Source organism: Plectrocnemia conspersa, unplaced genomic scaffold, assembly GCF_051122295.1.
Source record: "Plectrocnemia conspersa isolate PC_06_02 unplaced genomic scaffold, ASM5112229v1 ptg000011l, whole genome shotgun sequence".
Classification (NCBI taxonomy): Eukaryota; Metazoa; Arthropoda; class Insecta; order Trichoptera; family Polycentropodidae; genus Plectrocnemia; species Plectrocnemia conspersa.
Window position 1 is genome coordinate 16,505,001 of NW_028277175.1, and position 17,658 is coordinate 16,522,658.

The following is a 17,658-nucleotide window of genomic DNA, read 5'->3' on the forward strand; positions in this document are numbered from 1 at the left end:
GGAAATTGGCGCCCGTTACCAAGTTCAAGATTGCGATAAGCCGCGAGACATAACCTCGAAAGCTTATCGTTGCGTGATCGTATAGTTAGCGAGGAAAAGAAAAGAAAAACGATGGGAGCAATTGGCCATTATCAAATTTCGCTACTGTCAAATAGATCTTAACACAACAATTGCGGGGCATTACCATTGTGATGTCATGATTTCTTTGTTTTTTAAATAAAAATAAATAAATAAATACAAGAGAGAAAGAGTAAAGCTTGTGCATCAGTGTTATTGATTGTTAACATTAAAACTGTTACTTGTTATCGAGATCTTATTTTGTGTAATATATATGTAATTTTTAGAGCTAACTTTCAAAAGGTAAAAATTCCACTCTAGATGAATAAAAAGTTGCTTTTTTTAAATTTGATTGGAATACACAATGAAATACTTTTTAAATTGTCGACAATCGTCGATTTTCAGAGTGCTATAGAGTGTCGCGATTGCGTCCCTTATTCTTGCCCATCGCGAACACGAACTCAGAGCTTGTCAGAAATATGGATATTCCCGTCGATAGCTACAAGAAGCCAGAATAATTTATGTAGGATGGTGCACATCTCTTTTAGACGTGAGCTCTATATATGTTTTATATAAACCATTTCGTACGCATTTGTAATATGAATAGGTGTGTGAATCGTTTCCATAACTATTATATATGTATGAAGGTCATTATTATGACGCATATGAAAAATCTGTCAGGTCATGATAGTCAGATTTCTAATATATAAATGAAAAGCTTTAAATAAGTACTATAGAAATACAATAGATAATTGTACAATAAACAAAATTGATATGCCTTGAAGCGATAGTGAGTCTGAGAGCTTTAAAAGGCTAAATCGAAAAAAATGTGTACTGACTAGGGTTCTCAATTATTCGAATATTGAATAAAAAATGGTGAAGTATTCGAATATTCGAATATATTTTTAATTTTTCTCGGTTCTTACTGATTAATTTATTAAACCAATTAGTGATATATTATTTTTTAAAACAAATATCGGTTATTAGTAATTATATTAATTATTTGCAAAATCGTTAAACTTTTTATGTGAATTAATCATTAGTGAGGGCGTCAAAAGGTAAAAGGTGCGATTGAATTAATTCAGCAAAATTGATGAAACATTTTAAATACATAATTTTATCGATTTTTTATGTATACAATTACTAATATGTTTGGAACGAATTTGTTGTATTTGCATATAAATTAAATAACGAATTAATCGCGATCGAGTTTTTGAACTGATTGAAATAAAATCTTTGCGTCTTAAAACAACAAATACAAAAACGTAACATGAACTTCACAAAAATTTGTGATACACACCTGTTTTTGAGATAAGCGTTAAACAATAATAAATAGGCCTTTGCAACATTTTCTTTCGTTCAATGAACGAACTCCACGAATTTCGGTCATAGTAGATACAACAAATAAACATTTTATTCATAAGAGTTTTTCGAAGACGTAAAAGCATATTTTTGTTGAGAAGAAGCGTCTTATTTATGAGCATCAAGGCGCATAAAAGACCGTGGATTTTGGAGTGTAACTAGTCACTTGGGTATATTGAGAAAGAAAACGACTACACATGTTACTTATTCAATAAATTATTCGAATATTCATATAGTTCTAGCAAATAATTTAAATATTCGATTGAAAACCCTAATACTGACACGAGTTCAATCAGGATTCCATGAGAATCAGAAAAGAAATATATGATAAAAAGATAATAATTGTTGTGGCGTTTCTAGAATTAAAATATCATTTAAAGCAATAGATAGAAATATAACGTTAATACAGTTAAATGTGGATTATAATATGCTTCAAATGCTATTTTATTAGTAGAAAAAAAGTATTAAATGTATATATAAAATTTTCACCGATTACCGTAGGGATCTAAATTAGGTTTTTTATTGTTTGTATTAAATATAAAGTATATTGTTAATTTAGTAAAAAATGATGATATATTTTTTATAAAACAATTTGGTAATTACAAACATATTAATATATACATTATATGGTTACATAGAAATTATAGCACTCATTTATATTTAGTTAATTTGTTTAAATTTTAACTTAAAAAAAAATTATTGCTTTAAAAAAACATAATTTGTTAAAATTATGTTTTTTTAAAGCAATAAAATATCGCATTAAAGAAAATCGAAAGGTTCTAATACGATTTGGAAAATATTGCATAGGCCAGTGATTTCTTAACCAGAGTTTCGTGAGTAAGTAAGTAATAAAAAAAGATGAGTTTCTTTTAAATTTAGTGTCGCAAGTATTCTCCAAAATTTTACCAAATATTTTAACGATTCTTTCGAAACAAAAATTACGCTTATCGCCTTATTGCTAATTTATGTTAATTTGATTGATAAATATCTTATGGATAAGAAGGAATTGAATTCCGATTTGTTATCGACTTTCTATACACTGTTTCCCGTCATTAAATCATCAAACCGAGATATCGAGACATATCGACACCTTACAGAGTCGTCTGTTGACATAGCATCCGCTTATTGCGAATATCTTTGTGAAGTTCGTCCGAACGGAAAGGGAAAAGTTAACGACTCAAGAGTGAAAGCCACCGCATTGGCCATAGGAGGTAGGGTCCGAGACGCGAAAGGTCGGCGGTTCACGCCCAAAAGTTTAAAAAAACGATTTTTATCTTACATGAAAAATCCGCGTTCCGGTTATTTACGTGATAGCCGGCAAATCAACTTTCACGATCATCGCACGCGCGTAGGGATAAGTATTTGTATTCTATACCTATGGTATTTACGTAGCTTCACTAAATTCACAAGGAAATAATAATTCTAATAAATTTCCACAATCGTAAAATTTCATGTGAATCAAATGAATTTACTAATTTATTGCTTATAGATATTTCAAAATTAATTATTTTGACACATCACGTATGTATGAATATGAGATAATATATACGTGGAATATTCAGAAATTACAGATCAAATACTTGCTTTTACTTGATTGGTAGCACTGATTTTTTTCGTAAGATTTTTTAAACATACACACTGTGAGCACAACGTTGTGCTTATGTTTAAAATTATAGTTATCGACGGCTTTGCCTCTGCGCGCATTATATTCTGGTCAGAGATCAGACGTGAGACTTCTATACCATATGAAATTGGATTGATATTAAAAATCACATATTCCTCATGGACCTCAAATGTATAAGGGTATATGAAGAATTTATAAACAAAAGTTTGTTATTATTTTAATTATACACCACGATATTCATCTGTGAGATTCAGAAAATCTAAAAAAAACTAATTTGTAATAATCGGTCGGAATTATAATTATATAATAATTACTATTTTTAATCTCCCAGACACGATAAAAAATTGAAAAACATAAGGTTCATATGAAATTCGAGCACGGTTTTTTCGGGTATTAGTCACGTCAATCGTGCTGAAATTAATTAGTTGAATGAAAAAGTGCTTGACACTATATGTCATAAAAAAAATATGTAATAAAAATCCTTAAAAAATAATTTGCTTTAGGTAATATGCGGATGTTTCTTGTGATGACTAAAAACAGAACTGAGCTAAAGAGCTTTTGCATATAAATCACTCTTATATTTAATATAAATGCAAATAATTCACTTTCATGCGAAATGTCTTTAAATACAAAAATCCTTACAATCCTTAACTTTTACAACTCTGCACATTAAAAAACTATACATAAAAAATGCCACTTAAGTTTTGCTACAATTACTACAATTTTAAGAATCTTTTATCTGCTGTATTTTTCTCTTTTTCTCGGCAACCTTTTTTGGCTTCGGGTCAAAATAATTAAAATGTGACTATTAAAAAGAATATTCGGGTCAGTGAATATTTTTGGTCCTAACAACCATATATGTGGTCTAGTCGTGACATCGTAACACGTTAAAAAAACGATATTTGCAGAACTGAAATGGGTCACTTCAAATCACCAAACGGGTCACTTGGTGACCCGCGGGTCATAGGTTGCCGAGCCCTGATCTATAATAATTATTTTGGAGCTTAATTGTCATACATATATATAAAATATATATGTATAAGATCACATGCAAGGTTTGTATGCAACGCTGTACAGTACTCAAATTTAAATAAATTAATTAATCAAATAGATGAATAACAAAAATTAAAATTAATTCATTTATTGTCATTGTCTACTTCTTTGCGTTTTCTAAGATGTCTGCCAATTTTGAATGATGAGCGTATGTATATATATTAGCATCTTTTCTATTATTCTAATAAGTCATTTTAATATTTATGCCGTCACTGTCAGTGTATTGCAGAATCAATCAGTGGGAAGAAGAGAATATTAATGGCCTTTCATTATATATAATACATAGTTAAACGTGAGTAGGTGTTTATTTTTGATTTTATTTATGTTTATTTTACCACAAAAGTCTTTTCTTTTCGTCGTGACTTATTAATATTCGTATGCTTGTTTGAAATATGTAACATAATGTGTCGTCAGTCGTGTCACGGCTGTCAAGGTACCACAATACCCACGATCGAAAGTGATCGAGCGATCTTCTCGAATGGCGAAAAGGTACTTGGAGCGTGACGTCATCCGATAAAATCCGGATTCCGGAGATAGAGACAGGTGGGTCGAGGCGCATTACCCACTTTTTGGCGAATCGCTCCGAGACATTCGCCGCTGACGTGTGGTTACCCTTTTTTTGGGCATAGTGCTGACGATTAACAGCTCGGTCCGCGGGCAATTTCACTTTTCGAACCGATTACAGTCATTAGACTCCATAAATGCGATGCCCGTAGGAAGTAAAGTACATTTTTTTGCAGAGGATTAAATTAAAACGCTCTGCAACGTTTTGATTCAATTGTTCGGATATCACATAATGAAAACATTTTAGTAATTATATTTTTTGCGGCATTTTAGCCGAGTAAAAACGCCTAGTTGATTCAATCAATATAATTATGTCTATGTAGAGCAGACGTTTATTATCTTTATAGCTTTTTAATTTTATTCCTTTTAGTTTCCAATGGTCTTCCTTTTAGACGTTTCTAACCTTTATAGCCATTAATTTAAGAATCAGCACCTTCGCAATTTATATTTATTACGAGATGATTCAATTTCAAAACAATTCTACGAAAAACGAACGAATTCTACGAATTTCGGTCTTAATAGACACCCCGATTAACATTATATTTAGAAATATTTTTCAAATGCGTAAAAGCATTTATTTACGCGTACTTCGGTTTGTAAATTTATATATAAAATTACAATCCCTCTTCATTTTAAAAATTTACTATGTTTTTTTATTGAGTATGTTGCTACATTAAAAAAAATAAACTGCAAACGAAAATTTTTTTCAGTAAAATCAAATATGTTAGATTTTTAACAGATAATACTTTGGATTAAAATTTTCAAACAAAATTCTTGTTAATTCAGCATTTTTTTTACAAAAAAATAATAAGACTCAGTTAATTTTATTTTAACTCAAATACGATTTTTTCTCGTATTCCTTAGAAACATCGGGATACGATTCACTAAGTTCTCGCAAAAAGTTGTATATCGTATTTCTTCAAATTAAGTCTTCAAAAATCACGATCGCGACCTCTTTTCATGCCCGTTAAACCCAGGACGTCCACACTAACCGACTTGCCTATGGTTGTCACCATCCGGCTCCTTAATACATTCCGTCTGGTTCGGTACGTATCATTTAATTTTAATGTTCTACAATTTTTTTTTTCTTATTAAAAATAGATCTCAAGTCTGTTAATCCGCCTGATCCCCCATCTTGTTTCAAAAAAACTGCTATTAAAAAAGCAAAAAATCGTAATTTATAACAAAGTAAATGCAAAAAACTTGCAGTAAAAAAAAATCCTACAGTTAGAGTAAAGATGTAAAAATGTCTTATAATAAACATATATGTATATCAATATAAAAATAATAACACAAAACTGTTATTTCAGACTTTTACACAATTTTTCTAGTTCTTAAGTTATTTTCAGATTGTTTTTTGTGGATATTAACCATTATTTTTTCAAAACTATTTATTTTTAACATTTGCTTCGATAAATATGCAAAAATAATTGTAGTTACATTTTTATTTTTGATTAAAATTGACAATTTAACGTAGCATAAATTTATAAAAAATTTAACTGTGTTTTGAACTCTATTTTTTATAAAATAGACAAAACAAAAAAACAAGTAAAATTTCACAGTAAAAAGCTTATTTGTTTTATAAAATCTCAGTTTTTGTTATTGTAGTGATATACAGTCTACTGCTATAATTATTTTTTACATAATATGTTATAATTAAATTAATATAAATCTTATATTTCTACTTGATTACATGTATATGTGTATTTTTATTGTTATTAAAATATATAGAAATACTATAAATATGTTGTTATAGTCAGTTTTTACTTTTTACTAACGGCTGATACGGTTTAATTTTGCTACAATAGATTGTATTTTTTAATAAAATCTATAGTAAAAAACTGTAGATATTAGGGAATAAACTACTGACATAAATCAGCGCTTAATTTTACTATAGATTTTTATGGCAAAAAATCACAACAAAACAATGTAAAAAGCTATTTATCACCCGTTTCCTAAAAAAATGATAAAAATAACTATACTAAAAAAAATATTGCTTATTATCGAAAACTGTGCAATAATTATGAGCAACATTTTTACAGCGAGTTTTATCCATTAATTTTTGCTTTTTATCCAAAAAATTCATAATTATAATTTGGAACCCAAAACTAAATAAATCCAATATTAATGTATGATATGTATACCAACCAATCCTAAAAAAGTGATTTGTCAAAGTAAACTTGTTTAAAAAATAAGATCATTTTTATATAATTTAAGTTCCTTATTTTTTTGGCAAATGATCAATATTTTTTTTTCTTTTTATAATATAATAATAATTTATTGATTTAATACATGTTAGTAACGACATATTGTTCAACCTTTCCATCTATAAGCCGGGTACATTTGTACCCTAAAATATTGTAACATAAAAAGATTTAAATAATTATATGTAAGTGTAATAAGTTGTAGGCGAAGAAAAATACGGTTACCCGTTAATACTTAAGTTTAAATACTTATATATCCCATTCTGGTCCTCAAACCCATTTTTTGCTTGATAGCATTTGTACATTGCATAATTTTTATGCACTCAATTATTTATTTTTTATTCGATACAATAACATAAGTGGCAAGATTTCGATTTTCACATTAAGTTAGTCTATAAAAAAAAATATTGTATTAAAATACTTTTGTCATCTAATTTTAATAAAAATCTATTAGTTAGTCTTTTGATCGATTACAACAAGGTAGGAAAAAAGTTTAATGACTCGTTTTTTGGGCGATCCACGAAATTCTCATTACGGAAAGGAAAAGTCTTCGCCTCGTCACTTTCCACTTCGTCGCCGACTCCAACACAAATTAATTTCGGATATATGTACAGAGACTTGGAGAACAATTGCTATTTTTCTCGTTCATGGGAAAGAAGAAGAGCGTCGATATGCATTTTATAGCGTTACGCATGTAATTGTGTTGGATTAATAGGCATTCGCGCGATTGTGAATTAAATGACTGTTCATTAGCGCGACAAAGACTGTGCTTTACGTTCAATGCACGCTTGTCTGTGCGGACAATGAACGCAATCTGAAAAGAGGCAGAATAAAAGAAGAGAACATATAAGGAAACAAACTGTGCCTATTGTTGCTCGAGTTGAATGAAAGCGAAAATAAATATAATTAAGATGAAAAAATATTATAAGCCGATTGAACGATAACTTTACGGTCGCCGGATTCTTAGCTATATTATAAATTTTACCTTAACCCTATTTGAATATATGAAATAATTTTTTTTCATATTTTTCTGTAGCATTATATGACAACATATATACATACATGTGATAAAAAAATATAAATTGAATTGTATTTGAACCGGCTATTCGGAAGTCTTGGAAAGCGATGAAAGACTTTTCCTTTCGGTAATGAGAATTTCGTGGATTGGCCGCAAAACGCGTCGTTAACCTTTTTTTCTTCATCTCGCCCGCAAATCGACTCGAAAGTGAAGGTCAATTTAATGGCAAACTCCTCCCGTGTACCAACACAAGAAACGTGACGAAGAAATCGTAGTACCGCGAAAGAAAACAGAGAGACGATTTTCCAATGATCATGATCATTTATCTCGTAAACGGATGATAAATTGTAGCCAGCGCGTAACTATAATATTATATTATAAACGAGAAGAATATGCGGTAATGACGTACGAATGGAGAAGTAGAAAAAAAATGTTATATCAAATTTGTGGTTGTGAGATGAGCCTATCGCATGTTCACCGTTGTGGTGTAATTACGGCAATATAAATCATATTACCTACATTAGAGATATTCTTATTATTTGGAATTTCATTTTAACTGGGGTCCTATAAATGGCTTTTGTGATTTCATCTACATGATGAATTTAAAAATTGTGTTATCAGTTAATATCGTCTTAGATAAGTACGAAAAAATTACAATGATTTAATATATTATTTCGTCACTAACAATAAAAATATTGTAAAAAATATATTACATAAAACATGGATCATTAAAATTTCAACAATCTCAAATCATTATCATTGTGTCCATAAAAAAGTATCCCAGGAAAATTTTCTCGATTGCCTTAAATCACAAGACAACACGGTTGGATAACAACGATTTGACATAACGCAGATGTTACAAAACATTCGTTTTCACGCACATCTTACTGCCCGCCATGTGACCGAATTTTCATATTTCGATTACGATTTCGTTACGGTTTACGACCGTAGGTACTTGTATTTTTATATCATTATTATTTCGGTTGCATCCGAATATTTTACGTAATATGTCAAGTGCGCGGTGAAAGTCTTCTTTTTGTTCTTCAAGGTTTGAAGAGCACAATGGGCATTTTCGCACATTACACGGAAGAATAGAGAAATTGGCCACAATGAAAAATTATTTTGCATCATCAAGTGTTGCAAAAAATAATGTGGTATATTGTATGCGATTTACGAGCGGAAAAACGCGAAGACTTTTTAATGCACATTATTATGTATCATATACATTTTGATTATTATGTGTGATTCTTTATTTGATTTGATTTGCAGTGCCTGTCAAAAAATTATTTTAAAAGAAATTAGTGTAGCCGTTTTAAAAGATATTTCGTACGGTGTAATTTAATAACAATATTAAATGGGAGGATTTCTTATTAAAAAAAAATTTTTCAATGCAATTATATTATTATTTTAATAAAATAATATGTAATTTGTTATATATTAATCAAAAATTAAGAAACTTAAAAAATGTCTTTGTGCTTTAAAAATATTTTTTTTATGAAATAAAGAAAAAAATCTGAAATGTTACACATATTTTATTTATCATAATTAAATTAATAATGCTTTTTAAAATATTCGTAGTTAAATTTATTTATCCTTAGTTAAAATAATCAAGTAATGATAAAAATATTATTTTTTTGCAATTAACTCACATAACATTGAATTTTTCTATATTTTTGCATTACATCTTTTTTCTGATATCATCAATTTTTTGACTGAAACACTAAAAAATGAAGCATAGTTAAATTAATCTTTAAAATAGCATTATATTAAAAATCATTTTCAATTATTAATTATGATAAATAATATACTTCAGTATATTGAATTTATTTGCAGCTGATTAAAAGATCTAGATCTTAAATATATATCTAAGTATCTAAATTACGTATTTTTGCAGTAGAAATCCATAAAAAATATTTTTTTGCATAATTCCCATTTTTTTAAGGCGATTCTATATTTTTTGTGATTAAACGTACATATTGTATAGCCGAATCCATTATTTTTTATTACAAAGATTAGATGAACTAATGTATAGTTCCAATATGTGAAAATTCTAATTTTTTTTAACAAATAATAACTCTAATAGTTTTTAAAATTAATATTTTAATGTAAAAATACCTAATTTTTAAAATAACGGCAATGAAATAATTTATCTTGGTTCTAAAAATAATAAAGATAAAACATAACTTTCTATTCCCTAATGCTTTTATATGTGGTTTATAAAAATTCGTATTAATTGTAGTTTATTAATTTTAAAATAGTGGCAATAGAACAAAGTATCGTAAATTGTGTCAAAATATACCTAAATTACTTCTTGAATTATGTCATTTCTTTTTACGATATTGTTTAATAAAAATAAAACAGGAAAATCTTTACTATATTATTTCACAATGATAAATTAATCATTTAGATGAACTAGCAATAAACAAGTATTTTGACCAACATTTTAATAACGTGAAAATATTTATGAGCTATATCTTGATATTTTTGCCATTCTCATATATGAGATCATCTCTTATTAACACGAATATATACAAATGTGTAATAAAAAAATTATAATGCCATTATCTTCAAATTTGTTCCAAATTACACATTTCTTTTTAATGATGGTTCCATAAATAAACCAGGTAAAAACTTATTTAATTTAAATATTATACATATATTAATTTCATTACTTTTTATTATAAACAGGTGTTTTGTAAAACTGAAATATTTATGAACTTTTTTATCGATTTTTAAATTCTCAAACATTATGAGAAGGTGAGATCATCTCATGTTACCACAAGTACATGTGTGTAATACAAAACGAGTAAAGAACGGGTCAATTGATCACTAGTCGAAAATTAACCAGTTCGACAACAACCTAACTGTTTTAGACAACTATTTCATACAAATTAACGAAATATGTAGAACGAGCTTATTCGATAATTAATATCATTGTTGATAATGCTTTTTATCGATTTTTATATATATGTGATTTTAAAGATATTATTTATTTAATGTTTTATTAACATGTGTGTCGTAAATAAATTATCCAAACCGAAATCAGGTTTCGGTCGAAGTGTCAGTTACGACCGTAAGACATATTTTTTGTCGGTTATTGTCAAACAATTGGGTCATGCGAGTTTAATAAAAAGTGGTTAATCGAGACACGAAAACAACCGTTAACGAATTATCAGGGAGAAGAGTTTTATAACGTCGCATAACATACCGTTATGCATATTTTATTAGCATTCACTATTATGACCGATTGCATAATTACCAGATGCAAAACTGTGATGGGACTGCACTCTTGCGCAACTTTACCAGTTTCGTCATGAAATTGTGCACTTTCTGAAAGATGCAACACCGTCTCTTTATGCAGTGTAATAAGTGTGTGTTTTATGAATAGAGTTCACATGGAAATCGCATCATATGGCATTGTGCGTTTCCAATCTAGAATTAACCTCTTTATTATCTGGTTTAAACGCGTATTCGAGCAGAAAACTAGGTAATACACAAAGAGAAATTGATAATTGTATAATATTCGTTAACCGAAAAATGTGTAATATAACCTTGTGCATCTATCTGTATGTTATAAGTTAAGACAAAGATGAAATTTGGTAACTGCTATGTTTCGTCCGAGTGTTTCTTTGACATGCAAAAAAATGGAAAGCTCAAGGACATATCATTTAAATATTCATTATCACTCACATTTCCGATTCTTCGCGTGCAACCAGGTCATTGTGAAATTCCAAAACGAATGTATTCTAAAGTTGTCCCAGATTTAACATTTATCCGGATGAATCGTCAAAATCGACATTTTATATACTCACACACTCACATATTTTATCTCAATTAATAAGTGCTTTTTTATTTCAGCTATAAATGTCTGGTTAGATTCCGATAAAAAACACATTAAAAGTGACACATTCATATTTTTTTTGGATGAATAAATTTGGTTCAATAATATTTTTAATATCAGCTAGTTCTAAATGCTACTAATTTTCTCAAGTATATTCCATATGAGTATAATAAATAAAATTACAACACTTCTTATAAATTGTATTTATATTTATATTTTTATTTTGATTCGATTTTTTTATCAAAAAACTTTTGAAAAACCCCACGCAATGATCTATTCTACAGTATCCTTTACCTGTTATCTGTTATTGCTACAATATAATCATATAAAAACACCCTTTTAATTCGATATTGTATGTAAATAAAAAAATATGGGCTACTTGTAATATTTTCACTATGATAATTCATTAGTAGGACTATGATTAATAATAACTATTGATACAAGTCATTTGCCTAACATATTTTTAAAAACACCCTAATAAACGTTAATTGTATTATATTTCATTAAAACAAATAACAACTTTAAGGATTGCAAATGCACATCTGCTGTTAAAAAAAGTGTAATGTATTTATTATACTATTAACTACTACTAACAAATACATAAAAAAGCACCAATATTTGTCACAAATTAATTTTTAGATTAAGGAATATGGGACTACTTTTTAAGACACCAAAACTGTTTTTACATATATTTTAATGCAATATTTAAGTTTACTCTACATATTATTGAATTGATTTTTAGTTAAAAAAAATATGTATAAGTCAAACTATTGCTATATTAAGATTTAAATCGACAATCCTGTATTTATAAAATGAACGTAGTATTTAAATATATTACGTTTATATTTTTGACTAAAATATTATTTATATAAAAATTAATTTCCGTAGAAAATCAGAGACGCGATTTATTTTGATAACACTAAAATTTCATTGAAAATCATTTTAATAGCAATAACATGGAAGTCAATTAAAACGCAAAACACAGTCACGCCACATTATGATATTATCTAGAAAATCGTAACGAATCGTACCATTTCCTATATTTATATATAATGTAAATTCATATCTATATTTCACTCGTTTAATCAAGTTAAAAAATATATACTTACAGTATAAACGATCTTCATCTTGAGGACTTTCTGGTCACAACAAATTTAACAGCGTCTTTCGTGCACCATGTGTATCCGAACCGAGAGAGATAACACCATAAACACCAACTATAAACACTCGACCATCGTCCGACGAAATTAATTGGTATCTTCACGCCCTTTCGCCGGAAGCACGTCGAGATGCCGAGAAAAAAGTTTCAAGCGTATGTCGGTCAGTTTTTTTTAACACTGTTTCTATTTCGATTGTTCGTTCGCAGTCAGCATCCCATTTTTTTCGATGACGTTCGAAAAAAAACGATTCTTCTACACACAGACTGATTTAAAGAGAGAGATCCCTGAGATCCGACCGAGTCGGATGAGCTCCAAAGGCCGACTAACCTGTTGGCCGCAAACCCGGGCCATCTCTCTCGCCGATTATAGCTACCACCGTGTGTACCATCTCTCCGAAAGTAGTAGGGAGGTTCTCAAACTGTATTGCACAAACTGCTCAGTTTGGATGATGCTTGTCGGAAAAATGGAATACACACACAATCGGTTCTCATGCAAAACAATTCGATACAATCGACCAATTAGCGCCGCTTTTACATAAACGTTATATTAGCCTAAAATAAGCGTGTGTGTCTTTGCATATGCATGATTGCATGACGTTGTGGACTTAAAAGAGGATTTCGAGACAATGTTTAAATAAAACTGTTGTTCAACATTGTATAATAAAGCCATTTTATTCAATTCTTAGGTATTAAATTAGATGTAATTATACTATTATGAAAAAGTGTACTCACGACTTATTCAACATTTTAATTTTTCTAAAATACGGTCACAGTAAATATATTATCCCTAGAAATCCGTTAATTGCTTTTCATAGATAAAAATATCAATGTATATATATAATCAAACTTAAATATACCATACGTAACAATGTTTATATATATAAATTCCATATCCCTATAAAAATCGTATCAGAAAAACTCATCTAGGGATATTTTGATTTTTTGTCATTCAATTATTTTTCTTAATATTAATTTTACGGAGATTTATTGCGATAAATGTGGAGGAATTATCTTATTAATAGCAGTACTTATCGGCATTTATTTTCTCGTTCGATTATTTTTTTATTATATACACTTTACTTTTATATCCTACCAACCATAACTTTTTTCTGATACAATTATACTTTGGGGTTAGAAAGAGGTTCTGTTATAGTGTTTATTCTGTGACAAATTATGCGGCACCCAAATACTGAGCTTGGACACCTACCTCTGTTTGTCATGTTGTATTATAACGTTTGACATTACAATATTCAGTCTGCATCCTTTATGTGATTGAGCTGTTCATCATATTCAATGGTATATTCAGCACAGGGTATACTTTCCAAAGACAACTTGTAACCATATTTTAATAAAATATTTTTAGTCTCTTTAATTGCACGCCGAAATCGAAGCCAGGCCTTGGGAAAATAATGATTCTGGTCCCTATGACAAAAAAACATTTTATGTATTTTTTATCGTCGTAATATATTTCTTTTAATGAATATTAATATGTACGAGCTAACAAGGACTTATAGGAGAAACGCTCGGTTATCTTGCATTCATTATAAAAATATAAATGAGGAACATATAAACCGAATTTTGATCAATAGAAGTCCGCAAAAACAATTATCATTTCTCAGAAGTAAAAAATTCACGTCAAAAGCAATAAAATCATGCCAGCGCCATCGCAGTGGGAACGCTCGGTAACGAGCGTTCCCACTGCGATGGCGCTGGCATGATTTTATTGCTTTTGACGTGAATTTTTGACTTCTGAGAAATGATAATTGTTTTTGCGCCCTCCTATTGATCAAATTTCCGTTTAAATACACGTTGATCGATACTCTCATATCAAAAATCCGTAGTAATATCGATAAGGATAGCTTTCATATTTTTAAAACATAGTGTAATATTAAGTGCAGACAAACTATGTAAAATGCGATGTCTGTCTGTACTTATTCTTTCGCTTATTTTCCCCCGGAAGATGAGTTATCTTAATTTGTATTTTGGACTGAACCTTACCTAAATCAAAACCTAGTCTAATGAAAGTTCTAATCTCAGAACTTTCATTAGGTTAGGTTTTAACAACAAATGGACATTTCGCAACTGTTTTATTTATTTTTATAGACATTTTAGAACACATTATGGATACATGAGGGCGAGCGCTGTCTTGGTGTAAAATTACTTTTCTTTAATTTATAAGGGAAGGTCTTTCTTATGGTCTGAGTCGCTTTTAAATGATTTAGCTGAGCACACTATGTGTCTGTCGTAATTGTCCGCCTATAATCCAAAAACTCATAATAAATAATGCCCTTCAAATCCCACCAAATGCATAACATTATCTTATTAGGGTGTAATCTTGTTCTTGGGGTTGGAATTGGGAGTTGATTATTATCCAACTACTGTATTTTACGTCGCATGTTAAAGTAGATGATCCACTTCTCATCTTCAGTGACAATTCGACTCAAAAATAAATCTTTCTGTTCTAGAATCATAAATTATTGGAATATTGGAATTCGCTGCGCGAGATTTCCTCAAGCGATTTGTGAGATATCCATATTCTAATTTTTTAGACGTCTGTGAACTGATTTAGGTGACACTTTAAGTTTTTATGCTAGTTTATGTAGGCAGTACTAATATCCTCACTAACAACCCCTAAGGACTCAATGTCAAAATTTCGTCAAATGTGCAAGAAAGTATGCAGACCGCTGATCTAATAAAGTGTTTTATTGTTTTGTTGTTACCACAGTTTGAGCACCGCCCGTTTGCTCAAGCATCGTTCACATATGCATTTATCGACGCACACATTCGCACGTGTCCAATCGTGACAATCGAGCAAATTGTCGAGGGAAAGCTGCATTTTTTGCGATTATTATTTTTGCGATGATACCGCAGGACGTGCGTTTTATGTGCGATGCAAATTTTTCAGGAAGTTTTGCTGCACACGTTAGATTGACATCGAGTGAATCGTCAACATGGAGAAAACGTTTCCTCTTCCACTAAACAATATGCAATTGCATATCGATGCACTTTGCATATTTTCACACAAGTTAAATATATAAATTATGTGCATATTTAGTAAAATCACTCACGAACAAAACTTATTATGTATACACTCAAACTTTCATACAAATTGAACAATTTTCTATCTATATACATACATACATAATTATACGTTCTTTTACAACCTTAGAAGGTTGATCATTTTAGATACAGATCCTAACATTAAATATACCTCATGTATATTAACGACTTTTTTGCACTAGTAATTTAACGATCATCATTTTGTTCGTAGACTTCGTTAGCCACGTTGATTGGTTGAGCTTCTGTATATTTTATTTATTCTTTGTGACAAATCTTTACATGAGGTATACAAAAGGCTTCGGATAGCAGAGTTAAAAACTTGGAAAGCTACATAATTTTTAAGTTTTAAAAAATCTCGTGTAATCAGACGGAATACAATATTATTTAATACATACTATGTTTCTTAAATCTGCCCTTAATTGAATATGCTTTAATTCAAGGTAGTGTTATTATATTTTATCAATATATTAAGCACAGAATTTTATGGAAAATTATTTATGTTTGACCATATACTAAATTACTAATTAATGTACATATGTATTGGTGTATATTAACATATTTGCGTTTTGCTATTCATTCGTGCCTTCACTTTGTGTAAATTAGCAAAAGTAATTATATTAAAAACTATTTGCTAATATTTGTAGTGAAATATATTTTTTAATTTATAAAAACACAAAAACACAGTTGTGTGTTATTTTTCAGTCCTTGTGTTGCAACAAAACAAGCTGTCTTTTTTTCTCTCGATTGACTGCTATATTATCTACAGCCCAATTATACGAAATATATTTTTAATCTTTATATTATTTATAACAGCTATGACCATAAAAAATAAATTCCGTGAAAAATAAAAACTCTTTTTAATTGCCGAAATTCTATAAATTACTCATATTACCAGGTTAATATTGTGCAACTGTTGTTGGTAAATTAATTATTTAAATTTATACCAATAATTTTCAATTTTATGTCTGTTGTTTTTTTTTAATTTTGTTCTGATTTATTGCATAAAACACAGTATTATTTTTTAAATTGAAATAAAGGCTTGATTTTTTTATTTTAAACCATATAATTTTGTGGGTATTATATATTTAAATTGTATTTTTCATAATTTTATGAATATACTTAATATTTGAAATTAACATTATTCTTTATGCATTACAACAACGCAGTTAGTTGTTGTTTCTTCGATGTACTGCTGCATTATCTATATCTAAATTATGCTCTTGTTTTGATTTGCAAAATTTATTTTTGTATATTTATGTAATTTATGATAGCAATAACATAACTAATAGCCGATAAACAAAATAATAGATAAATAAAAACACTTTTTAATTAAAGAAATTTCTGAAATTACTCATATATACTAGTTAATATTGTACAGCTGTAGCCTTTTGTGTAGTATATTTTACCTCTTCTAAATCAACACAAACAATGTATAACTCATTAACTTTAAGTATGTCTAAAGTTATTTATTATATATGATTTTTTTTTTTGAGAATACCGAGCTTTAGTCTTTTTGGCAGCAGGTGTAATTAATGCTCAAATCATAATATAAAACCTAATTCTAATTCTAAGTCTAAAATGTAATCTAATCATATAAACCTCTCTTCATCTATTCAAGATCTTCAATTAGTAAAAAATTAAAACCTTCATGCCAATTTACACGAAGTAGACGGGCGAAAGATACCAAAACTATTGTACATCAGTGGTGATCAAATA

At 29.0% G+C, this 17,658-nt stretch overlaps 1 protein-coding gene and 1 long non-coding RNA gene across 3 annotated transcripts in view; one reads left to right on the plus strand and one right to left on the minus strand.

The window, feature by feature from the left end:
* Positions 1 to 13,266, minus strand: part of LOC148229716 (uncharacterized) — a 27,732-nt gene extending 14,466 nt beyond the window's left edge. The window contains exon 1 of one of the 2 annotated variants that reach the window (XM_088198877.1): positions 1 to 1,734. This exon is cut by the window's left edge and continues 236 nt beyond it. Coding sequence is in view for 1 of the 2 variants with exons in the window: in XM_088198876.1 (XP_088055002.1) it covers positions 12,833 to 12,850 (18 nt within the window). In the remaining variant the exon portion in view is untranslated. Of the gene's footprint in view, positions 1,735 to 12,832 lie in introns of those variants that run through there. The other variant, XM_088198876.1, reaches the window with a different exon arrangement.
* The window catches only part of LOC148229717 (uncharacterized), a 46,014-nt gene continuing 32,874 nt past the window's right edge, over positions 4,519 to 17,658 (plus strand). Inside the window, exon 1 of the long non-coding RNA XR_015811520.1 lies at positions 4,519 to 4,639. This is a non-coding gene — a long non-coding RNA (uncharacterized LOC148229717). The remainder of the gene's footprint in view (positions 4,640 to 17,658) is intronic.